General features: G+C 42.3%; 1 protein-coding gene across 1 annotated transcript; it reads left to right on the forward strand.

Moving 5' to 3' along the window:
- Window positions 1–1,723: 1,723 nt before the first annotated feature.
- On the forward strand, window positions 1,724–19,531 carry LOC111963116 (saccharopine dehydrogenase-like oxidoreductase). The gene is made up of 12 exons (XM_023986346.2): window positions 1,724–2,036; window positions 5,625–5,737; window positions 12,391–12,471; window positions 12,664–12,793; window positions 15,396–15,445; window positions 15,594–15,724; window positions 15,800–15,917; window positions 18,004–18,123; window positions 18,231–18,287; window positions 18,405–18,516; window positions 18,610–18,691; window positions 18,785–19,531. The coding sequence occupies exons 1-12, from the start codon at window positions 1,838–1,840 to the stop codon at window positions 18,873–18,875; spliced, it is 1,284 nt and encodes a 427-aa protein (XP_023842114.1). The 5' UTR covers window positions 1,724–1,837; the 3' UTR covers window positions 18,876–19,531.
- Window positions 19,532–26,620: the final 7,089 nt, after the last annotated feature.

Consider the following 26,620-nt stretch of genomic DNA (forward strand, 5'->3'; position numbering starts at 1 on the left):
TATTTTGCAATGCTTGTGCAAGCAACGTGGCCGGTGTGGTTATGCACTACGTTTTCCCGTGCTGTAACTAAACCACACAGGTCAATATAGTCTACCAGTCTAACTGTCTATCCTGTCCTCTATCCACCATTCTTCATAGTGACAATAGTGGTAGGTGGATCGTTTGTCCAGATCTGCAATTTGCTAACTAGCAATCATACCACACATAAAACCATTCAAAGCTGCACCAATTTTCAATATAAGCAGAGAGCCATTGGGCGWCATTGAGCATGAAAGAACAGTGAAGCTCCCCTATTGAGCTTGTTTCGGGACAATACAATTATCCTACCTAGACTAGCCTACAACTCCACATTGCAATGAATAATTGCATTACTGTTTTTAAGAGAGTACAAAATTCTACTCTAGGCTGTAAACTGCAGTGAAAATGTATTTTGAATAAGGATGCAAAAGCCCTATGATTTTAATATTTAATTCCATTCGTTGCATTGGGATCAGTTGTAGGCCTACTCTGAACAGTTTATGAGGTATGAAAAGACACAGGAGCAGGCCAGTCTGGCTGTATTTTAAGTTCTGATACTGAGATGTGCTGTCTGTTGCGGATCAGCATTCTCCCAAGTCATCCTATAAGAATGTTCAGGAAAGCTTAAAATGCACTCTGCCTGCTCTCTGATCCAAGTGGCTATTCCTGGTGCACCTAGAACCCATAACTCTTCAATAGCCTATGGCCTAAATATTTGTTAATTTAACTTTTTTTATGTATTACTTTTATATATATATATATATATATATATATAAAAGGTGTATATATATATATATATATATATATATATATATATATATATACCTTGTATATGTGGCTTAAACACAACCAGTCACAATGTTTTAATCTGATTAGGCTACCTGCTCACTTTCATCCAAAATATAATTCCAGTTTCCAAATTGTGCAGATTGTGGTGTTGAAAAAACAAACCATGATGTTGAAGTGCCGAAGTCTGTTTTGTTTATTGGTTGTGGTGCATTGGCACAGAAACTTGGTGGACAATTCCTTTAATATATGTTATATAATTATACATATAGCATCAAGATGTTGAAAATCTGATTTACACCTAGCTGATCATTGTCTGCAGCCGGCTCTGATCATAGTGTAGGTCTACTGAAACAGGCAGGGAGAGCTGTTATCTTGTCAGTCGACCCTGAACCTTCTGGTATGTAGACCTGCACGTCATCAACTGTGCCACAAAAGCAACTGTCCCTCATTACTACACCTGCTTAATTACATGGCTTTTTTTGAGCCGACTTCTCCGTCTGACAGAGGGCGCACCTGACTATCGCCCAGGAGGCAGCCTGGTTCCAAATCGAATGCATCCAACTTTCAGCCGGAGCAAAACACGCCTACACGGGCGCACGGGCAAGATTAATCGAACTCCCGCGCTATCAAGCGATGATTAAAAATAAAGACAGATTGACAGCACAGATATCCAATTGTAAACCAAAACTTTTACAWCCACACCTACTTTTCAGATATCAGTGTTTCAATTGGTTATGTTATTTAATATGTAATGATATCAAATAACATGTTTAAAACAAATACAAAAAGCTGTATTTAAACTAAAATCAATAAAACGCTTTGTTTGTGCATGCAGACTATTTGCATCAGCGGTGTTTAGGTTTCATATCTTTATCAGTGCGGTCAAAGTCCGGCGACCGAGCATCATCATCAGACTACGGAAGTGACAGCTTTGCTATCTGTCATTTATATTAGCACGCTCCTTGCATTTCGCTCATTCCCATACCCTCTCGCGTCGTTGCGTTTCCCTGAGTATAACTAGTTGTAACTATGGCGAAGGTGGATACCTCCTCTAGCAGACCCTATCACATTGTTATTTTTGGTGCTTCGGGTTTCACCGGTCAGTTTGTGGTTGAAGAGGTGGCCAGGACCGTATCGGAGGGGCCGAAGGGGACGTTGACATGGGCTGTGGCTGGGAGAAGCAGGCAGAAACTGGACAAAGTTCTAGAGCAGGCCGCCGGAACCCTCGGTACGTATCAATCAAATGTATTTATAAAGCCCTTTTACCATCAGCAGAAGTCACAAAGTGCTATACAGAAACCCAGCCTAAAACCCCAAACAGCAAGCAATGCAGATGTAGAAGCACGTTGGCTAGGAAACACTTCCTAGAAAGGCAGGAACCTAGGAAGAAACCTAGAGAGGAACCGGGCTCTGAAGGGTGGCCAGTCCTCTTCTGGCTGGGCTGGGTGGAGATTATAAGAGTACATGGCCATTTAAGGCCAGATTGTTCTTCAAGGTGTTCCAARGTTCATAGATGACCAGCAGGGTCAAATAATAATCACAGTGGTTGTAGTGGGTGCAACAGGTCAACACCTCAGGAGTAAATGTCAGTTGGCTTTTCATAGCTGGGCATTCAGAGGTCGACAGCAGGTGCGGTAGAGAGTGGAAAACAGCRGGTCCGGGACAAGGTAGAACGTCTGGTGAACAGGTCATGGTTCCCTAGCCGCAGGCAGAACAGTTGAAACTGAAGCAGCAGCATGACCAGGTGGACTGGGGACAGCCAGGAGTCATCAGGCCAGGTAGTCCTGAGGCATGTTCCTAGGGCTCCGGTCCTCCGGGAGGGAGAGAGAGAGAATTAGAGGGAGCATATGTAAATTCACACAGGACACCAGATAAGACAGGATAATTCCACCATATATGACAGACTGACCCGAACCCCTGGCACAGATTATTGTAGCATAGATACTGGAGACGGGTGTGTCGGGGGACACTGTGGTCCCGTCCGACGATACCCCCGGACAGGGCCAACCAAGCAGGATATAACCCCACCCACCTTGCCAAAGCATTGCCCCCACACCACTAGAGGGATATCAACAGACCACCAATTTACTACCCTGAGACAAGGCTGAGTATAGTCCACAAAGATCTCCTCCCCCGCCCAAGTAGGGACAATAAGGTCTTTAGATTTCATATCTTAATCAGTGCGCTCAAAGTCTGGTGACCGAGCATCATCATCATCAGACTGGCTTCATTGACATTGCCCTAACTAGCTAATACAATTTATATTACACATTTAATTTGGTCACGCTGGATGCTAACTCAAGAGTAATCTCAGTTAACTCAGATCTAAAGTTTCCCGTAAATATGTTTACACTGTCCACGAGAGATTAACCATAGATGACCTTTGGTCTAGTTAGTTGATTGACACCATTGTGCATTGTAATCGGATTTTCCAGGGGGATTCAAGTAAGGAAGCTTTCCTGACAGCTCGGTGTCATCGTGTCTACACTGAGTTTACAGTGTGTCATGCCAGACAGGACACTCACCTGGACTAATTTAAAACCTAGTCACTGTGTTGTATCAGTTATCATACAACCAAGTGTTTTGACCCAGGATGTTCTGCACTTGCGTTGCGCTTAGTGCCATAGGCTTGCAACAAACAAAAGTATACATCTCGACTGCACAGACGTAAGGAATGTCTGTCAATAGTAGTTGTTGTGGTAGCTGGGAATATGTTGTCAGGCCAGGTATCTCACACTCTACAAAGTTGCAACACTCAATACATTCAGTATAATTTTAAATTGGAGAGGGGTTGGCTTGCCAGAAAAGGGATAGCCTAGGTTCTGATGGGGTTGGCATCAGGGAGAATGGAGCTGTTTTTTGTACCTTCTGCCCTCCTGGGATAGCCCTCACCAACAGCTGATTGAAAATGCCCCTGCAGCGCAACAGCCTCTATACAATCCCACCCCCTGGCCTCTCAATGGTTACCCTGCCCAAAAGTGACAGTCTACATGCCCCCCATCACAAAGCCAGGTTGACATTTCAGACACAATTGTCATGGGTTAGGCAATATTTTCTAAATACAATACATTTGCAGGTACATTAGAGAGCTTGTTTGGAATATGCAACAGACACGTGGTCTACTTCGTCATGGGTGTACAATATGACTTATTTGATAGCCATCCATCCTTCTATGGCCCATGTTTTGCCTCCATCATTGAGATTTCAGCAGGGCAGTATTTTCCTATCTGTTATGACCGAGTTTAACGTGTGCCTAACGTATACCAGTCCATGTTTGGTCATGAGCTACAGGGTTATTGTACCATGTGCATTATAACATGTTAACTTATTCAGGGGGCTGATGCAAAGCACCGTAGGGCTGGGACGATACCAGTATCGCGATACTCATTGGTGTCTTGGCAAGGAAACAAGACATATAAAGCCAAATATAACTTCTTTATATAATGTTGGAAACCAACATTGTCTTGTAATATAATATTTTTCATACAGCAGGTTATTAAAGGACAAAAGAGTTTGGTCTGCTTCGTGTTTTCATTTCTGCCATGGGAAAAATATTGCGATATAGGCATCGTCCCGGCACTACAAAGCAGCACAGAAAAGAGAACAAACGGTGTATTGTTGATGCTCCTCAAATGTACTTTATTGAACCAGAATACAAATATAGCAGCGTTTAGTACTTAGATCTTTTGTCTGGTCTACATTTGAAGGCACCAGTGACACAATAGCAAGGTCTGTTTTCCCCCAAGCTAAAGGATAGGCTATGTGCACACAGAACACACACACAGGCTACACGTACAGCATTCAGTTCAGGGGTCTGACAAACTTTTTGGTCACTGAGCTTTTTAAACCAGGTTGTTCATGTATCATCATATCATAGTTAGTTAAAGTTTCAAGTTGTATTAGTCGTATGTACGGGATACACATGGTATACACCATCCAACTATATGCTGACTTGCAGGTTCCTTCTGGACAATGTAACAACAATAAGAAATAATAAAAGATAAGAATAGGAACATAAAGTAAATGTCTCAGTAGAATATAATAAACATTTTAGCATAAGTATTGTTAGGTTCTTATTTTTCAGAGTAAATGACTCACGGACACTAGAGAAGCTTTAACCAAGTTGAATTCTTCCCAAAGGTTCTGTACAGCTGTACAGACAATATTGGTTATTTCTCTTTTGGGAAAGTATTTAGCAAACAATTATAAGAAGAGTTTGGTAGCAGCAGTTGTGTGTTTGTGTGTGTGTGATTGTATGTGAGTGTGTGGAGAGTCAGAGCAGGTGCTCAGTCCAGTGAAACTGTTCAGCAGTCTGATTGCTTGTAGATAGTAACTGTCTCTGAGCCTGTTGGTATCAGACCTCATGCTCCGATACCGTCTGCCTGATGGTAAGGGAGTAAACAGCTTGTAGCTGAGGTGTGTGGGGTCCTTGATGATGCTGCGGGCCTTCCTCAGGCACCGTTTCCAGTAGATGTCCTGGATGGGAGGGAGCACGGTCCCAGTGATGTACTGGGCCATCTTCGTCACCTGCTGGAGGGCCTTGCGGTCGTGGACGGAGCAGTTCCCGTACCAGGCCATGACGCAACCAGTCAGGACGGTGTCGATGCTGCAGTGGTAGTATTTGGAGAGGACCCAGGGTGGCAATGCTGAATTTCTTCAGCCGCCTTAAGAAGTAGTGACGCTGTTGCGCCCATTGGTGTTGGTCCGTGACAAGTCCTCAGTGATTTAGTTAAACACATAATGATGTGTGGTGTATTGGTAGGTAGATGTTTATAATATAAAGGTGAAATGACTTAGTCCTCTGCTATGTTATTAGGTAAGCCGGAGCTGAGGACTGCAGTYGAGGTCATCGTGGCTGATGTGGGAGAGCCTGACTCACTGGCTGCCATGTGCAAACAGGCTGTCATTGTTCTCAACTGCGTGGGGCCAGTAAGTACTGACTGTGGAGATGCAACACACAGACATCTGGTAAATACTGTAGACACACACACTGTGTCAGTACTGCAAAGACACAATGAGTCATAAGTAAGCAGTATTTCAGTGCTGCCTCTACCGTTGTGTTCGTATGTAAGACTGTCTTGATATCAGACCTGATCACCACTCTGCTCTCCTGTTGTGCCATTGGGCAGCAGATAGTGGCCTGATAGCAGTAAGGCCATAACCTCACAGCTTGTGAAACACCTGCAATGATGATGGTGGCTTGTGAAACACCTGCAATGATGATGGTGGCTATCACCAGTGCACCTTGTACACACACAGAAAGACAGACAGAAAGACAGAAAGACAGACAGACAGACAGACAGACAGACAGACAGACAGACAGACAGACAGACAGACAGACCCATTCATTCATTACAGCGAAGGACACTACTGGTGTGTACTAGATATAGCTATCTACCATTGTCGCCCCCGCCTCTTCATCTGTGGGGTTTATCAGCAGGTTGGCTTCCAACAATATGGTGCATTACCGCCATTTACTGTACTGGAGCGCCCTTGCTTCCCATCTATGTACTGGAGTCATAGCTTAATAATAGAATTATAAAGAGGGGTTCCTGCATTTGCAGGAATGCCCTGAATTGTGGGCTGCAGTTGCATCCTCCTCTCTCTGTCTACTCCTTACCTTCTCCAAACACTTTCAACTGTCTCCTGGGGTGTTCAGGAGAGTACAATGTCACGAATCATGTCTGAAGTGTAAAACTACTAATMACTCAACAATTCATGCCTTCTGGGAATGCTATAAAGTTCTAAAGTTATGGGCGGAGTTGGAAGGATGGGTGTCAGAGATATTGTAATGTAAATATACTTTTAATTRGTCTATTTCAAGACATGACATATGAGGGTGCAGTGAGATATCCAATGGGTTGGACAATACTCTTCTCATAAATGATCTTTCAAAAAATGTATACTCAAACTGGAAATCAGCCAATCCTCCGTCTTTCACACAATGGAAAGGTCAAATGCTTTATTATCTAAAATTTTTTAGCGCGACGGAGAGGAAAAGAAATCATGCCGTTTGAGGCCATGTGACAGAAAGTGATATAAAGGCGATGAGGGTGTGGGCTTGGGCAGGTGTGATGTTTCTATGATGTAGTCGTTTGTATGTGTGTGTTTTGTGTTGTTTATAAATAAATAAAATAAGGAGGGTGCAATGTTAGACAACGTTTATATAGAAATGTATTGTTCAGAACGGACAGGTCTCAATCCCAAATGGACCCCAGGAACCWATGCACAGATCTGAYAGGATTTCACGGGGCAATCAATATGGTAATAGCTCCACCTTTCCCTCTGATAGACTAGGTGAAAGTTTCACCAGATGCCTTATACCAGAGGTTTTCAAAATATGGCATGCCTCCCCAGAGGTGCACCAGAGTTTCAGGGTAGGTGTGAAAGGAAAGCCAAAACAAACTGTATTCCGGTCACACTAGGATTAGTCAGTCTGCGGCGGAGGTCGTCGTGGCTGATGTGGAAGAGCCTGACTCTGGCTGCCATGTGAAAACAGGCTGTCATTGTTCTCAACTGTGTGGGGCCAGTAAGTACTGACTGTAGGGCCTCCCGGGTGGCGCAGTGGTCTAAGGCYCTGCATCYCAGTGCTAGCTGTGCCACTAGAGATTCTGGGTTCGAGTCCAGGCTCTGTCGCAGCCGGCAGCGACATTTGGCCCAGCGTCGTCCGGGTTAGGGGAGGGTTTGGCCTGCAGGGATATCCTTCTCTCATCGCGCACTAGTGACTCCTGTGGCGGGCCGGAGGCAGTYCACGCTGACACGGTCGCCAGGTGTACGGTGTTTCCTCCTTCCGGGATGGATGGGCATTGTGTCAATAATCAGTGTCGGGATGGCATCCTGTTTAAGCAGGCATTGGTTGGGTTGTGTTTCGGAGGACGCATGGCTCTCGACCTTCGCCTCTCCCGAGTCCGTACGGGAGTTGCAGCGATGAGACAAGAATGTAACTACCAATTGGATACTACGAAATTGGGGATAAAAAGGGGTGAAAATATATATTTTTTAAAATAAAAGAGCTGACTGTAGAGCCCTCCATAGGCATGCATTTTAAACCCGAGCCCTACCCATGCCTGTGACATTCAGGCCCTACCCTACCCATGCCTGTGACATTCAGGCCCTACCCTACCCATGCCTGTGACATTCAGGCCCTAACCTACCTAGGCCCGATTGCTTCTTCCCAATTTAAAGCCCTGCCTGACGTCAGAAATAACTTCCTCCTTTAGTAAATCCATTAGCTGCTCCTCCCTGTCAGTCACTCGCTCCCTGCTATAGGCATCTCGCTCTGCATGCACTATATGCTCATGGCGCTAGCTAGTTAGCACACGTATCCATAGCAACGGCTCCTCTTGACTGCCCTGCTCAATAGCTGCTTTTTAAGTAAGCTGGCAGCCACACAAGTAAATTGCAATAAATTGCAAATTAATTACTTAAAAATCATACAATGTGATTTTCTGGATTTTTGTTTTAGATTCAGTCTCTCACAGTTGAAGTGTACCTATGATAAAAATTACAGACATCTACATGCTTTGTAAGTAGGAAACACTGCCGATTTTGCAGGTTATCAAATACTTGTTCTCCCCACTGTATGTACAACTTTATGAGCTGAATTGCATGTCTTTGCAATCCAGGGATGAGAGAAGGACGGTATATGACGATATGGAAATCTGGATACTGCCCAACCCTAGAGAGCAGTGAACTGTTAAATAGGTTATCACTAAACTCCGACAACTCAAGGAACATTTTTATTTTCTGTGAAAAAATCTCTCCTGTCTTATATTTGACGAGGTTGAAGCAGATATGACTGTTTTTATTTATTTAATTTGAACTTTATTTAACTAGGAAAGTCAGTTAAGAACAAATTCTTATTTACAATGACGGCCTTCCGGGAAACAGTGCCTTGTTCAGGGGCAGAACAACAGATTTTTACGTTGTCAGCTCGGTGATTCGATCCAAATACCTTTCGGTTACTGGCCCAAAGCTCTAAACATTAGGCTACCTGCCGCCCCACTGTGCAGCAGCAGAACACGAGCAAATTGCTCGGCTTCAAAATGTTAGTGATCAATTTAATGATACCCGAGCCCTACCAGTACGTTAGTTATTGATAAAAAAACATTGGGCTTGGGTCGGGTAGCAGAGCTGACTGCGGAGATGCAATACACTACAGCAGTCACACACATCCACAGACATCTGGTAAATACTGTAGACATACACACTGTGTAAGTACTGCAGAGACACAATGACTCTGTCATAAATTATCAGACCTGATCACCGCTCTGCCCTCCTCTACCGTTGTGTTCGTATGTAAGACTGTCTTGATATCAGACCTGATCACCACTCTGCTCTCCTGTTGTGCCATGGGGCAGCAGATAGTGGCCTGATAGCAGTAAGGCCATAACCTCACAGCTTGTGAAACACCTGCAATGGTGATGGTGGTGGCTATCTCCAGTGCACCTTGTACACACACACACACACACACACACACACACACACACACACACACACAGCCATTGCAGGTGTGGTAGAATCCCTGTCGTTGTGATACACAGCTTCACCACAGAACTCTGGATGAAGTGAAGTGAAAAGTGTCTATTCCCATCTCCACCAGTAGGGGGCACTGTTGTCATGTCTGATCATCACCTCAGCCTTTCTGTCTACTCCCTACCTTCTTCAAACACATCCTGGGGCGTGTTCAGGAAGGTGCGACGTTACACAAAATTCAGATAGAAATGTATTGTTCAGAACAGACAGGTCCCAATCCCAAATGGACCCCTGGACCCTATGCACAGATCTGAGAGGCTTTGATCATTTATAGAAGTAATTTCAACAGCAGGTTGAAACAGTGTAAAACATGGTTGTGGATGTTGTTTCAAAGCCAAACACAATGAAATGGAGACTTTCTTACCATATTAGAGCTGATACAGAGATTTATGAGCCCTCACCCCAGAAAAAAACTGATTTAAAATTATAATGGCGCGGTTCTACAATACATAGCCTACCACATATTAGGCATGGCAGAAAACATAAAACAAACTGATTTAAGATGACATTGGCACATCATTGGTCTAGCCTATGCTCCAAAATTCAAGTAATGGCCTTTGAGTGTGGACTGTTATTATGCATACTGGATGGACAGTGTTGATAAAACGTTTACTGGAGACAGGAGAACAAGTGGAGACATAGGACGAGGTGGATAATTGTATAATAAGGCAGGTTTATTCAAGTGTAAAAATATTAGGCAAAGCGTGCAGCACGGCTCCTTTCTGTCTGATTCGTATGGAATCGTCTGGAAAAGAGGCAGTTTAAACAGTTGTACAGTTTTATATAGGCAACAAYCAAAGTAGGTTGATCTGGTAGTCTGGCCTTCCGATTTGTCGATCTGGGTCTTGGGTAGTCCTGATCAGGCCTGATGTCGACATTCCATTGGCTCTTCCCACAGTCCTTTGTCTTGTGCTCCAACCTTGAGTTGTGTGTGTCTATAATTGTCATGGGGGAGGGGAGTTGTGTGTGTCGGTGGTTGTCGTCTAATGAGATCAGCATATGTCCAAGAGAAAGAGGGGTTGTGTGCATGTTGTGTCAACTATAGCTAATGTTGAGAAGTTGTTAAAACAAGTTACCAATATCTAATACAATTTCTTACAACAGGTTACCTTATGCTATTTTTCCAAAAATGTCTATCCACGAGTATGGGAGATGACGTATAGCCCTAGGCGATGCTGTTAGTTTATTGATTGTGCAGGGCGGCTTACGTTTAGCCTACAGGGAATTTGTATTTAATAATTTTACATTTTCATAATTAATTGGGTGACACATTACTTTTTCAACTATACAAAATATCTGATCCAGCATACATATCCACCTCCTCCCTCCTCTCTCTCCTTTATTAATGTATCGAGCGTGCAGAGGGGCTGTCAACATTTTAGTGAAAACCTGTTACTATCGATGTTCCCGAACAGATTTCATTTGGTTTCTTAAATGAAGCAAACAGGGTTGGCGAGCCCATGGTTTAGAGTTTGGGCGGGAAATGACCTGTTGCTCAGCGAGAGCATGCTCCTCAAACAGTGGTTGATGCGTGGAGTGAGGTGTTGTTTATATTTATTTCTCATTTGCTCATATTAAGCACAGCTCRGCTATAAAACCAAAGCAGCCTACCCGTTATCATTGAAATACTGACTCCAATTCGCTATTGGCGTGCGTATGGATGACATGTTTCCCCCCCCTTGCCACTGTTCCTGCCCATTTCATACTGGGTCATTCTAAATCGAGACTAATTAGTAAAGACAAGATGAAATTGAGAATAGTCTGATGGGTGAAAATATGATCACTTGATGAGAGAACAGCTGTGCAGCCTGAGGCAAGGAACAGAGCGCAAGCTTTTTTTGCGACTTTCTCAAATCATCAGTAGCCTATAGTCGGACCATGCAGCCCATATATGTTTTGATTTCTAAGGCATTCTAAGGTTTGTATCATTCACAACTGAAGTTGCCAAATAACTCTAAATCTAGCGTATAGGACCTGTTTCAAATGGTCACTCTTACGCTCAACATGCTCGCTCACTCACCCGGAATGGGAAAAATATCATATTTTATTCAGCAAAGTTCAATTATCCTCTTCTTACTTTAAAATCCTGTAATATAAAATAATGGCACGGGACTTATAAGCGTATCTTGTCAGCTTAATGAACAAGCCTTCAGCCTATGGCATGGAGAATAGCCAGATAACACAGAGTAGGCCAACTCACATTTTCTTCATATCATAATAGTTTCTTTAGACCTGACTAAAATAAATAATGAATTTACTGTGATGTTGCGTTCATATTTTTGTATAATACACCAATTTCAAAGATTTTGCTGAGTTACAGTTCATATAAGGAAATCAGTCAAATAAATAAATTAGGCCCTAATCTATGGTGCAGCCATGGGTGGGCCTGGTAGGGCATAGGCCCACCCACTTGGGAGCAATGCCCACCCACTGTAGAGTCAGACCAGCCAATTAGAATTCGAGAGGAATAAGCTTTTTGTGCATATGGAACATTTCTGGGATCTTTTATTTCAGCWCTTTACATGTTGCATTCTTATTTTTGTTCAGTGTAAATTGATTTATTACTTTTTTTWAATGTAGATGTTCCAAAGGCGTGCATCAGTGGCTTGTATGCCTGGAGGCCTGGAGAGGTTAAACTTGTACATGTTAATTAACGGTCAATTACCGCGAGACCGGCAGTCTCTTGCATGACGATAACCGGCTGACAAAATGTCATGACCGCCACAGCCCTAGGTGCGCCTCCCCAGGGGGGCACCAGAGCGTTTTAGGGGAGGTTTGAAAGGAAAGCCAAATCGAGAACTGTATTCGGTTCACACTAGATTAGCCAGAAAAGCGATAGCTGTGAGTGTAACACACAGTGGCATGGTCCAGCAGTGACCAGACATTGAACATGACATGAAATCATAATGACTTCTAAAGGCCTTAATACAAAATGTAGAAATAAATTATATTGGAGTAGAACTTATACTGTAGTGACACAAGCACCTTGGAGGGATTTTGTTTATATTTGTTCATATTTATATGTGTGTGTGTGTGTGTGTGTGTAGTACAGGTTCTGGGGCGAGCCTGTGGTGAAGGCATGCGTGGAGAACGGCGCACACTGCATTGACATCTGTGGAGAACCCCAGGTAAGTGGACAACATAACACACTCACAAGGCTTCAATCCCTAATCAACCTTGATCCCTACACTCCATCACTCCTGTAGAGCTGACAGGACTTGATAGTTGGAAGAAATATCTCTCTGACACACACACACAACCACTAGGTGAAATGGGAGGCCTGCTGGATCCATGCTGTTCCCTGTTACTTGTGTGTGTAGTTCCTAGAGAGTATGCAGTTGAATTACGACAGTCAAGCAGCTGATAAAGGAGTGTACATTGTGGGGGCGTGTGGCTTCGACTCCATACCTGCAGACATGGGAGTCCTCTACACCAGGGACCAGTTCAAAGGTGTGTATGTGTGTTCTCTCCCTGAGGGTTTTTATAAAAATATTTTAGGGGGTAGATCAGCTTTAATATTGCAGATAGATGGTAGCTTCCATCAATGTAATTATATGCATCATTTCCAATCCCCCATATATATATTTTTTGTTTACAGTACCAGTCAAAGGTTTGGACACACCTACTCATTCCAGGGTTTTTCTTTATTTTTTACTGTTGTCTACATTGTAGAATGATAGTGACGACATCAAAACTATGAAATAACACATGGAATCATGTAGCAACCAAAAAAGTGTTAAACAAATCAAAATATATTTGAGATTCTTCAAAGTAGCCACCCTTTGCTTTGATGACAGCTTTGCACACTCTTGGCATTGTCTCAACCAGCTTCATGAGGTAGTCACCTGGAATGCATTTCAATTAACAGGTGTGCCTTGTTAATTTGTGGAATTTCTTTCCTTAATGCGTTTGAGCCAATCAGCTGTGTTGTGACAAGGTAGGGGTGTTATACAGAAGATAGCCATATTTGGTAAAAGACGAAGTCCATATTATGGCAAGAACAGCTCAAAATACACAGAGAAAGACAGTCCATCATTACTTTAAGACATGAAGGTCAGTCAATCTGGAATATTTCAAGAACTTTGAAAGTTCCTTCAAGTGCAGTCGCATCAAGCGCTATGATGAAACTGGCTCTCATGAGGACCGCCACAGGAAAGGAAGACCCAGAGTTACCTCTGCTGCAGAGGATTAGTTCATTGAGTTACCAGCCTCAGAAATTGCAGCCCAAATAAATGAATCTGAGGTCAAGTAACAGACACATCTCAACACCAACTGTTCAGAGGAGACTGCGTGAACCAGGCCTTTGTGGTCGAATTGCAAAGAAACCACTACTAAAGGACACCAATAACAAGAAGCGACTTACTTGGGCCAAGAAACACAAGCAGTGGACATTAGACCAGTTGAAATCCATCCAAATGTTAGATTTTTGGTTCCAACCGCCGTCTTTGTGAGACGCAGAGTAGGTGAACGGATGATCTCTGCATGTGTGGTTCCCACTGTGAAGCATGGAGGAGGTGGTGTGGGGGTGCTTTGCTGGTGACACTGTCTGTGATTTATTTAGAATTCAAGGCACACTTAACCAGCATGGCTACCACAGCATTCTGCAGCGATACGCCATCCCATCTGGTTTGCGCTTAGTGGGACTATCATTTGGTTTTCTTTAGGCAAATTACCCAAAACACACCTCCAGGCTGTGTAAGGGCTATTTGACAGAGGAGAGTGAGGGAGTGCTGCATCAGATGACCTGGTCTCCACAATCACACYACCTCCACCCAATTGAGGTGGTTTGGGATGAGTTGGACCGCAGAGTGAAGGAAAAACAGCCAACAAGTGCTCTGCATATGTGGGAACTCCTTCAAGACTGTTGGAAAAGTATTCCTCATGAAGCTGGTTGAGAGCATGCCAAGAGTGTGCAAAACTGTCATCAAGACAAAAGGTGGCTACTTCGAAGAATCTAAAAAAAAAAATATATATATATATATATATATATATATATTTGATTTTGTTTAACTTTCTGGTTACTACATGATTCCATATGTGTTATTTCATGGTTTTGATTTCTTCACTATTATTCTACAATGTAAAAAAAATAAAAATAAAAAATAAACCTTGAATGAGTAGGTGTGCAAACTTTTGACTGGTAGTGTGTGTGTGTGTGTTTATTTATATTTATATATTATATATAAATAAATAATAATTATATATAAAAAAAATAAAGGGAACACTTAAACAACACAATGTAACTCCAAGTCAATCACACTTCTGTGAAATCAAACTGTCCACTTAGGAAGCAACACTGACTGACAATACATTTCACATGCTGTTGTGCAAATGGAATAGACAAAAGGTGGAAATTATAGGCAATTAGCAAGACACCCCCAATAAAGGAGTGGTTCTGCAGGTGGTGAGCACAGACCACTTCTCAGTTCCTATGCTTCCTGGCTGATGTTTTGGTCCCTTTTGAATGCTGGCGGTGCTTTCACTCTAGTGGTAGCATGAGACGGAGTCTACAACCCACACAAGTGGCTCAGGTAGTGCAGCTCATCCAGGATGGAACATCAATGCGAGCTGTGGCAAGAAGGTTTGCTGTGTCTGTCAGCGTAGTGTCCAGAGCATGGAGGCGCTACCAGGAGACAGGCCAGTACATCAGGAGARGTGGAGGAGGCCGTAGGAGGGCAACAACCCAGCAGCAGGAKCGCTACCTCCGCCATCTATTCCAACAATTGTACCAAAACAAACGATTGAATGATTCTGTCTCTTCGCAACAAAATCTGCAGAGCTGGGATGGTTGTATCCCCCATATATATATGACATTCTATTGGTCCCAAGAATCTTGCAAAATTTAAATTGAAAAATTCAATGTTTTGAATCTGCCGTCATTTTGCGTATCTGTTCATAAACCATGTGCCATGGAATCGGTACATTGCAAATCTCTTCCCAACTCTTTTGCAATCTATACATCTCCCTGAGGTTAGTTTACTTCAGCTGTGTATGTATGTGTGTGCTCTCCATTGGGTGTTTGTGTGTCACAGTTGTGTTTTTCTCATCACAGGGACACTCACGGCTCTAGAGAGCTTCCTGACAGTCAGCACAGGACCTGAGGTAAGACTACATTACCCATAAACCCGCACACTGCCCTGGCCTCATTTGTCCTGTAAACAGTAAATCATTGTAATCCCTGCCTCATCCTTGTAAGAATCTGTTTTTAAAAGTGTGTTGGTACTCCGTTCTCTCTCTGTCTCCGTCTCAGGGTGGTTCAATCAATGACGGGACATGGAAGTCGGCCATCTATGGTTTTGCTGACAGCGGGAAGCTGCGGAGCCTCAGGAAGAAGTTTGGACACAAACCTCTCCCTGTGGTGGGCTCAAAGATCAAACGCAGGTACAGGGAAGCCGTGTGTGTTTGCGCTTGCACGTGTGTTTATTTGATATTGAATTAACTTTACATTGTGTGTAGGAGTGCCCTGTTCTATAGTAATGAGGTTCAGCAGTACGCGGTTCCGTTCATGGGAGCCGACCCCTCGGTGGTGAAGAGGTCTCAACGCTTTCTACTGGAGGAACACCAGGAAACACCTGTAGGTCTCTCTCACACACACACACACACACACACACACACACACACACACACACACACACACACACACACACACACAGAGAGCAGTTTGTGTTCTTGTCATGAGCACAGTGCCATTTTAGTGGGATGTGGCTCTGTCTAAACGTGAGAAATAGAATACGGCCTACTAAATCTTGGGTTTCTGTGTGCGCATCACAGCTAGGGCATGGGGTGATGACTTGTATGTATTTAATGTAATAATGTTGGCTCCAAACGTCATTACAAGGGATAATGAGTACATTTTGTTGATGTAAGCCTTATTTATGTTATAACGTCTTAAGGATCGGARCCTTTTTAAAAAAAAATTCTGCCTAAAATGACATACCCAAATCTAACTGCCTGTAGTTCAGGACCTGAAGCAAGGATATGCTTTTTCTTTGTACCATTTGAAAGGAAACACTTTGAAGTTTGTGGAAATGTGAAATGAATAATTGTGCCGAATTGGTCAATTGATACGTCTTCAACTACATAACTATAGAGAACATACAAAAATACTATGATAATAAAATAAAAAAGTTTACACACTCCCAGGAATGTCAAACGTAATGGATCATTAGCTTCCCTACAGAAAATACACTAACTAACCTTCACACATCTAGATGGCCGGGCGGTGTGGGTGTGGAGCCAGAGACAGCAGTGGGGTCAAACTGTAGACCCCAGTTCCTACATTTGAATATAAAAATAGATTTTTTTCAAACAAAACTACACTACACTTTATCTCTGGGACCCTCAGGATGACAAATCGGAGAAAGATTACTGAATAAGTACATTATTTCCCTTCAGAGGTGAATATATCAAACCAGTTGCCGTAATAAATGTTTTGTTGTGTACTATCCTCAAACAATAGCATGGTCTTTTTTTTCTGTAATAGCTACTGTAAATTGGACAGTGCAGTTAGTAACAATCATTTAAGCTTTCTGCCCATATAAGACATGTCTATGTCCTGGGAAGTTGGCAGTTGTTTACAACGGCATTCAAGTCAAAGAAACACATGCTCTGGTACGAATAAGAAAGTATTTTTTAAACCTCCTGCTTTGGGCTCAATGTGTAGTTACTACATACATAATCTTAGGTGTAAAGTCCCCTGTTTAGGGGACCTGCGTGGTTCTGTAACCAGTTACGACTGAGCGATAGCCCTGGTTCCCACAGACACGGTAGTATATTTTTTTGCACCTGTGTGACGTAGGATGTGAAATCTGAAACAACTTGAAGCTGGGATGTCCCTCCTACCATTTCATTCCCTTTTCCGACTGTCCATCAACTTCTTGCTGAGCCCTACGTCACAGCCACTGACAAAGCACATGTCTGCAATCCATACATCGTAGCACAGCAGGGGAGAGTGGTTTCATTACTACAGCACATTGAGATCGATTTGTAGCCATTCATCTAAAATAATCCACATATTTTAAACACTTTCTGTTTGTCATAAATGGACAAGATTATTATGAGATGAAAGGCGAGTTCCTAGCGAGTTCAGGAAGCCAAGCTACAGCTCTGTGACGTTCATATGTTTTGATCGAGAAATCTTTAGAATATATGCACATTTTCTCTAACACTAAACATGCAAGTATGTATTTCACAGTTCTAAGGAAGGTTAAATCTTAGTTAGTGCTTTTATAATTTGATAATACTATATTTAGAAAACATGTAATTTCAAGCCTTATTCATACATTTTTGTTCAATAGGAAATACGTCATATACAGTCATATATTTGTACCGTGTACTTGAGCTTATGTTCAAGTGACTACACCTAGTTACATTTAAGAGGATAATCTATGAGCAGAATGACTTTTACCTCAATGAGCCATGAATTCCCTAGGTTTGAAAGCGACTTTTCTTGAAGCTATGCCATGCAATTTTCCCTACATTTCCTCCCTTGTGGGACCAGCCCCCTTGCAATTCAAATTCTAGCTAATGAGCTTCAGCCCCCCTTTCTCGCTCACTCTCTCTCTGGGCAGTCTGCAAATGTAGTGTGATGTGGCTCTCATGTCCAAACCCAGTTGAGAAATGGACCTCTGTGACCCGTTTGGCCTTTTGTGTGACCCCAGGTCCAGTATGGTGCGTATGCAGGAGTAGGAGGTGTGGCCAACATTGTCAAGATGCTATTCGCTGGGATGATGTTCTGGTTCCTGGTCAAATTCAGCTTTGGACGAGACCTGCTGATTAAGGTGAACAAGGACACACACACACACATTGATATATATATATACACACACACAAAATGAAAACCTCAAACCTCTCTCACTACCTCTTTTTTCCACTCTTCTGTCTTTAGTATCCAGAGTTTTTCTCCTTTGGTTTCTTCTCCAAGGATGGACCGACAAGAAAGCAGGTATAGTTTTATAAATATCTCGTTTGCAAAATTGCCAGTGATTGGTGTGTTTGAGTGTCACTCAGATGGATGGTTGGTCCTTCTAGTCAGTGATTGGTGTGTTTCTGTGTCACTCAGATGGAGGGGTCGTCCTTCAAGTTTGCCTTCTACGGAGAAGGTTACACTGGGGGACAGGACCCCAGCCAGGGACGACCCAATGCTAAGATCCGCACACTAGTCCAAGGACCAGGTACTTGAACACACACAAACGCACTAGTCCAACCCCTCCTCCACGTAATCTGCCGCTGCTGGGGTTAACACAATGCTTCTCTCCCTGTTTCAGAGGCGGGCTACGTGGCCACGCCCATCGCCATGGTACAGGCCGCTATCACCATCCTAAACGAGCCCACAGCCCTCCCCAAAAAGTGAGGTCACACACACAGGGTAGTGTTTGTGCGGCTATGGTATTACATCTGATGCATGTTATCTCAACCTCCTCTCTCTCTCTCTCTCTTTAGGGGAGGTGTGTACACCCCAGGAGCAACCTTTGCCAAAACTAAGCTGGTGGAGCGTCTCAACAAGCATGGCATCCAGTTCTCTGTCATCTAATGTGTGACCCCTGACCCCCAGCACTTATCACTAGATGGTCACGCTGCAAAGTGAAACTTCAGTTAATCAGCGTAAATTAGGGTTAGATGTTTCAGTGTTTAAAATCAGATTTTTTTGGGGGGGGGGGTTCCTTCCAACATGGCCCAATAATGAAGACCTTCTGCTTGTCTGTGACTAGTTTTTAAAGAGACAGTTTCCTTCTTGTCAAATAATGGTGCCTCCGCTTTAACTAACTCGCCAACGGTTGTGCAGTTTGTCATGGCTCAGTAGAGAAATGCCTTAGTGCTTGTTTCTCTCAAAAGCTTGACTGCATTATGATGCTTCTGTCCTTCCTCAATTTCCAAGCACTGTCTGAAACCTACCTTCAAGAGGATCAGAAATTGCTCCTTTGAACGATGGCGTGCTGTAATCAAATATAGTTCAGCAGGATCTGTTTAAGGAATGTGCAACAAAATTATATTGATCAACAAAGTAGTACTTGCTGCTTGTTAGAAATGGTTGTTTGGGTACTACATACACACAAAGCTGGAATGATCCTTTCCACAACTTTGCAGTGTCTTCTGTGATTCACTGAGCGTGTTTTGGACAGGTTCTGTTCTCCTAGGGCTGTAGGTCTTCTCTACTTGGCTGAATAAAACCAACACTACTGAAATATACTAGCCTCGTGTCTGATTCCTCACTTGACCAGTCGTAGTTTAGTTTCAGAGGTCCCGGTCTGACAACTCTTAAGGGTGTGTTCAATCCGTATTGCAGAAGAATTAAGGTCATTTCAGATTGAGCCGACATGTGCAGCGTTTGCCGTGAATGCAGTCTCCGCAAACGCGGGAACATTGGCTTTATTTTGGCTCTACAGTTAATATTTGATGTAGTTGGCTCAGAACTATTTCAAGTGTTGAGGTATATTGAAATAAATGTGAAGCAGTGTTGATGGACGTAGGTCCATTTAAATACTTGAATGTGCATGCAGGATATTGGAATGCTGGAAATGGTTAGAGTCCGGGAAAGAAGAGACCAGACGTCCGAATTGAAAACAGTTAACAACCTTTATTACAATCATCACCCTTCGGTTGTGCCATTCAGATTCAATCGGGTGATTACCGGCATAAAAGGGCCAGTATGGCATACTGGTAAAACATGAGCCTATCATAATTAAAACAAAGATGGAAAGAAAACAGGCTAATACACCATTTATCATTACCGCATGAGAAATTAGCGAATTAACTTAAATGGGTGGTATAGCTTCAGTTCGGTGTGGTTTGAGGTAAACAGTCAAATGACTGGCTGGGACGGAGGGATACATCAATCAACTCCGGCTATAAGTGTGTCATTACACTTGTGTTAATTGCCTCCAAAGGGCGGGTGCACTTTTAGATACAGGAATCATTTTTTTGTTGACGAACGTGCCCAGGTATAGCCTACTTAGGTGATTCGTTTGACAATCATAAACATGCCTGGTTGTGTTACTGCACCATTAAAAGGTAGTACGTCTTTACTATTAGGCTCTTGATCTTCAGCACTCTGATAGCAATACTGCATATTTATTTTTCAGGGAACGTATCCAATATTAATTGTTTTCCCCTTTTAACATATGTGATCTTTGAATATGGCTCATTACCTCCAGTGTAAAGTATATTATACAAGCATACAGTTGGGACTTTACTGCTCTTGTCAAGGCTATCCATGGTTGTGATTTTGATAACTTGACTCAATGGTTTAAGTTCCATGATCGTTCATACACTGTGTATGTTTTCTTGATGCTCTTTCAAGTTGGCTGCGAAAGTGAAACCCCTCCCACAGTCAGAGCAATGGTAGGGCTTCTCTCCTGTATGTGCTTTACGATGAAGAGTAAGATATTGCGACGTATTGAAGTGTTTCCCACAATCAGGACAGAAGTATTGCTTCTCTCCAGTATGCACCTTCGTGTTGTTTGAAATTTACTAATTGAGTGAATCCCAACCCACACTCAGTGCAGTGTTATGGTTTCTCTCCAGTGTGTATTTTCTGATGTGATCTTAAACCTGAAGCGTGGGCGAAACACTTCCCCCAGTCAGAGCAGTATTATGGCTTCTCTCCAGTGTGTATCCTCTGGTGTGATTGTAGTTCATGGAGATACATTTCTTCCCACAGTCAGAGCAGTAGTGGGGGTTTTCTCCTGTGTATATGCTGGTGTGCTTTTAGGTTACTGTGCTGAGAGAATGATTTCCCAGTCAGGACAGTGATAAGGTTTTTCTCCTGTGTGCAACCGCTGGTGTGCTACTAAGGAATTGCGGTTTGCGAATTTCTTGCCACAGTCAGAACAGTAAGGTTTTTCTCCAGTGTGTATGCGTTTGTGACAGATTAGGCTTCCTGAGGTAACACACCTTTTCCCACAGTCAGAGCAGCCATACCTCTTCTCTTCTGTATGTAACATCTGATGTGATTTAAGAGCACTCATTGCGCTGAAATTTTTCCCACATTCAGTGCAGTGATAATGTTTTTCCCCAGTATGTATCTGCTGGTGTCTTGTTAGATGTGCTAATCGAGAAAATCTATGCCCACAGTCAGAACAGTAATATGGTTTCTCTCCAGTATGTAGTCGCTGATGCTTCGCCATATTTCCTGCTTGAGAGAAGCTCTTATTGCAGTCAGAGCAGTGGTAAGGTTTTTCTCCAGTATGAACTCTGTTGTGTATTTTTAATCCAGTTGATGTTTTGAAACTTTTTCCACAGTCAGCAGGGGTAAGGGCTGTCTCCTGTATGTATACGCTTGTGTACAGTGGGGCAAAAAAGTATTTAGTCAGCCACCAATTGTGCAAGTTCTCCCACTTAAAAAGATGAGAGAGGCCTGTAATTTTCATCATAGGTACACTTCAACTATGACAGACAAAATGAGAAAACAAAATCCAGAAAATCTTTTTAAGTGGGAGAACTTGCACAATTGGTGGCTGACTAAATACTTTTTTGCCCCACTGTAAATGGTTTATTGAGATCGATGTGGAAGAACTTCACTGGCCTGCACAGAGCCCTGACCACAACCCCATCGAACACCTTTGGAATGAATTGGAACGCCGATTGCGAGCCAGACCTAATCGCCCAACACCAGTGCTCAACCTCACTAATGGTCTTGTGGCTGAATGGTAGCAAGTCCCTGCAGCAATGTTCCAACATCTAGTGGAAAGTCTTCCCAGAAGAGTGGAGGCTGTTAGGGCAGAAACGGGGGGACCAACTCCATATTAATGCCCATGATTTTGGAATGAGATGTTCGACGAGCAAGTGTCCACATACTTTTGGTCATGTAGTGTTTTAAAGAGTGGATGTGGCCTAGAATGCAGACGATGGGGCTGTATGGAAGTGAGGTGGGAATGTGAAATATCTGATGAGGAAGATGCAGGAAGCTGTTAGAGCCCAATCTTCCACACGTGGGTTTAGGATATCTGTAACAAGGTCCTGCTTTATGGTGAATTCTAGGAGGAAGGTTAAAGATGTTAGGTTGCAAATATACGGTCAGGGTGTCTGAGTTTAAGCAGTTAGGTACTGTATGTGGTTTGATGAGAGGCTTACATGGAAGAGACATATTGAGTGTAGGAAGCTGCTGTGTGTAGGATCCTGCCACTGCTGAACCTCCTGAGGGCAGTGGCAGGATATTTTTTATTTTAACTAGGCAAATCAGTTAAGAACAAATTCTTATTTTCAATGACAGCCTAGGAACAGTGGGTTAGCTGCCTTGTTCAGGGGCAGAACGACATATTTTGACCTTGTCAGCTCAAGGATTTGATCTTGCAACCTTTCGGTTACTAGTCCAAAGCTCTAACCACTAGGCTACCTTCCGCCACCGATATGGTTGGGGGTCGGATAGACAAACAGTGTAGTATATGTACCAGTCATTGATCAGGTCATTGTTGGATTATGGGTGCTTTGTATATGGATCGGCAGCCAAAACGGTACCACAGCGCCTGGATAGGATACAGTCAAGGGCCCTGAGATTGTGTGTGGGGAACTGCCACTGAGGATAAGGCGGAACACACTTTCATTAGCATACTGGGTGAGGTTGAAAGGGAGTTCAGAAGGACATGCTGCGGTCACGGCAACTTGGGAATGCTAGGACCAAGGAGTGGGTAAGCAGAGGGTGTACTGGTGGACAATTGGGCAGAAGGTGGTGGAATATGGACTGGGGGAGAGAGAGATAAGGCTGGTAATTGCATTGCGGAACGTTCCTCCGTGGCTGTTTCCGAAACCACGTGTAGATGTGGATATGATTGAGGGCAGGAGAGAATGGAGTGAGGATGTGAGACGGTGTGTGGAAAGATACATAGATAATTGTTTTTATTTGTTTTTTAACGATATACAGTCTACAAATGGTTCAAAGGATCCAGTCAGTGGTAGGGTGGGGGCAGGGGTGTGAATCCCAGATTTCAATGTTAGAGTATGTAAGCGGGTAACCGATTATGTGTCAGTGTATGCGGGCAAGTTGATGGCCATGATTCTAGGTTTGAGATGGGTGGAGGAGGTGAAACCACTCAGACTGGTGATCTGCTCTGATTCAGCTGCAGTGTTGAGTAGTGTGAAGACGGGCAGGTCAGATAGGGGAGACTTGTTTGTGGAGATGATGGTGATGTTAATGGGATTGGAGATGATGGTGATGTTAATGGGATTGGAGATGATGGTGATGTTAATGGGATGGGAGTGGTGGTAAGCAATCGCTGGGTTCCCACCCGTGTAGGTGTGGAGGGTAATGAGAAGGCCAATGTGGTCGCTAAGAGTGCTGTGAAGAGAAAGGGTGTAGATATTCAGGTCCCGCTGGGTCACAGGGAATTCAGGTCCTTCATCCGGGCAAAAGGGATCGATCTTTGGCAAAGGGAGTGGGATGTTAGTAGTAAGGGGAGGCAATTTTATCGCGTGCACTGGTCAGTAATTGAAGAGGTGGGGAGTATGGGATATTTTTTAAACTGAATATTTAATGCTATTACATTCCAGAATCCGAATTCGGCCATGGTCTCTTCTGTCATTAAACTAATATACTGTAGGTTTTAAATCATATTTTTTTTAAAGTGATGTTGTTCTCATGGATAGCAGTCCAGCGGAAGGCTTTGTTCAGGCTTCCACAAACGTAAAAGTGGGGCTCAACTACAAAGACAGGAATTGAAATGGTTTACCCATTTGCTAGGTCTCAGCCCAGAATGAGGTGGTTGATGTGTTGGCTAAACAGGCCCCTACAGCAAACGAGAGTATAGGCTAAAATGTACTATCTTTCTTTAACTTTTAAGCTATTATATTCCAGAATCCAAATGCAGCCATGGTCTCTCCTGTCTTCAATCTAATATACTGTAGGCTTTAAATCATATTTTTAAAAAGTGAAGTTGTTCACATGGATAGGAATGCAGCAGTAAACCTTGTTCAGCTTCCACAAATGGGAAGTGTATGTGGCTAAACAAGCCCTTTTATTTAATCAGAGAAGCCCAATTGAGACCAGGGTCTTATTTTCAATGGTGCCCTGAGGACATAAAATACAAGTTAAAACTACAAGATAGAATAACAAGATACAATCACAAGTACATTACATTAGAACATCACAGGCATCATAAACAAATTATTAAAATGAATCAATCACAACAACTGCCCATCTCTGTGAACTCATTTATCATCAGGGTTTTAAACTGCCCTAGTTGCACCAGGGAATCGAAATGTAATGAATTTTGTAAGTGATTGTCATGCCGTTGAAAGAACTGGACCAATGCGCAGCGTGGTGAGCGTGCATATTCCTTTTATTTAGGTATGACGCCAACAAAAACAATAAACAATACAAAAACGACCGTGAAGCTTAAGGGCTATAGTGCCACAAACAAAGCCAACTTCCCACATAGAAAGGAGGGAAAGGGCTACCTAAGTATGGTTCCCAATCAGAGACAACGATAGACAGCTGTCCCTGATTGAGAACCATACCCGGCCAAAACATAGAAATACCAAAATCATAGAAAACAAAACATAGAATGCCCACCCCGACCAAACCAAATAGAGACATAAAAAGGCTCTCTAAGGTCAGGGCGTGACAGGCCCCTGACAGGCCCCTGACATCCTCAGACCCCTGACAGGGAATAGCATAGGGGATAGTGCCATCTAGTGGAATGGAAATTAAACTATTATTCCAGATATTATTTTATAAAGAATATTGAAAACCTAAATTACTTGTCAGAGATCAGAGAAACGAAACAGAACGCATCTTGAAACAGGGAAATATACCACAATTTGTGATGCGTTCAAGTAAACGATGGACTTTTAATTTGAAGCTTTTTGCTCGATTTGGACCCGTTAATAATGTCACTGATAAAAAAATTAAATAATAATATTAACAAATATCAACAAACAAAAGAGGAATAGTCACATGCAAACAAGCATACAAACAAACTATTTACATTGCCAGAAATCCTAAACAAACAAATCAGATTCATTAATAATACAAGTTTTAATTGCCTTTTTGTTTTTCATTTTAGTTAAAGTGGTGGCATATTGTTTAAACTAATTTTTAAAGTGAAAAAAGTTAGGTTTTGAATTAAACCATTTGCATTTGTGAATATGAAATTTACCTAGTATTATTAGCAGTTGAATTAAATATACTACATCTTTATCTATGTCAGAATTTCTGAAATAAATCATTATATCAAAACTATTAAATAATACAACAGGTCCTATTTTTTTTGTAACAAAATTCTGTATGTCAATCCAAAACATTCTACTATAAATACAGGCAAAAAACAAATGCAAAATGGTCTCCTTCTCCATTCCACAGAAATCATAGTTATATTCAATGTTCAGCTTGAATCTTTCCAAAACATGTTTCACAGGATAAATTCTATGTAACATTTTAAATGAAACTTCCTTTACTTTGTTACTGATACAATATTTGTTAGCAATTTTCCATGCTTTCCCCCATTGTATATCACCATAGATATTTGACCAAAAGAATCTTGCTGAGGGAATTGTAGTATCACAAACAATATTCCTAATCTGTTAATTACTACATTTACCTTTGATGTTAATATTGCCAATGAATATATTTTCATATAAATCTATGTTACTTACATCAACCACAGAGGAATTTTAAAGAGACACAACCCCCCTTGGAATCGCATCAAACAATTGCATATTTTTTCAGGGTTATTGGAATTTTAAACTTATCAAGAAATTCCCCATATGAGAGTAGATATCCATCCTTATTCAGTAACTGACCAACCAAAATAATTTTATTCTCAAACCAGTTARGAAAAAAAAGAGACTTCTTTTTAAATCGTATATCTTTGTTGTTCCATAAAAAGTATCTGTGAGGGGGAAAATTGTGTTTATACGCTAACATCCAAGCTAAAATMGCCTGCTTATGGAATTTGGCCAACTTTACTGGAATTTTATCAATATCAAAATTACATCGAAGAAAAAATTCTAAACCACCAACAGAGTCAAATAAATACTTAGGGAAGACATTCCAAATACTGTTTTGGTTCTTAACATACTTCAGAATCGAATTTATTTTAAAAGTATTATTTAGAGTATTGCAATCTAAAACCTCAAGACCTCCTTGTTCTTGGGTATTAGTGAGAATATCTTTTCTGCAGATAGTGAGGCTTGTTCCTCCAAATAAAATTATAAAGAATCTTACCTAAGTCCTTTACAATTTTAGGGGGTAAGTCAAGTGATAACCAGACATAAACCGATCTGGATAACCCTTCAGCTTTGGATAATAAAACCCGACCGTAAAACGAAATATCTCTCATCAAC

The sequence above is a fragment of the Salvelinus sp. IW2-2015 genome, linkage group LG4q.2 (assembly GCF_002910315.2).
Source record: "Salvelinus sp. IW2-2015 linkage group LG4q.2, ASM291031v2, whole genome shotgun sequence".
Classification (NCBI taxonomy): domain Eukaryota; kingdom Metazoa; phylum Chordata; class Actinopteri; order Salmoniformes; family Salmonidae; genus Salvelinus; species Salvelinus sp. IW2-2015.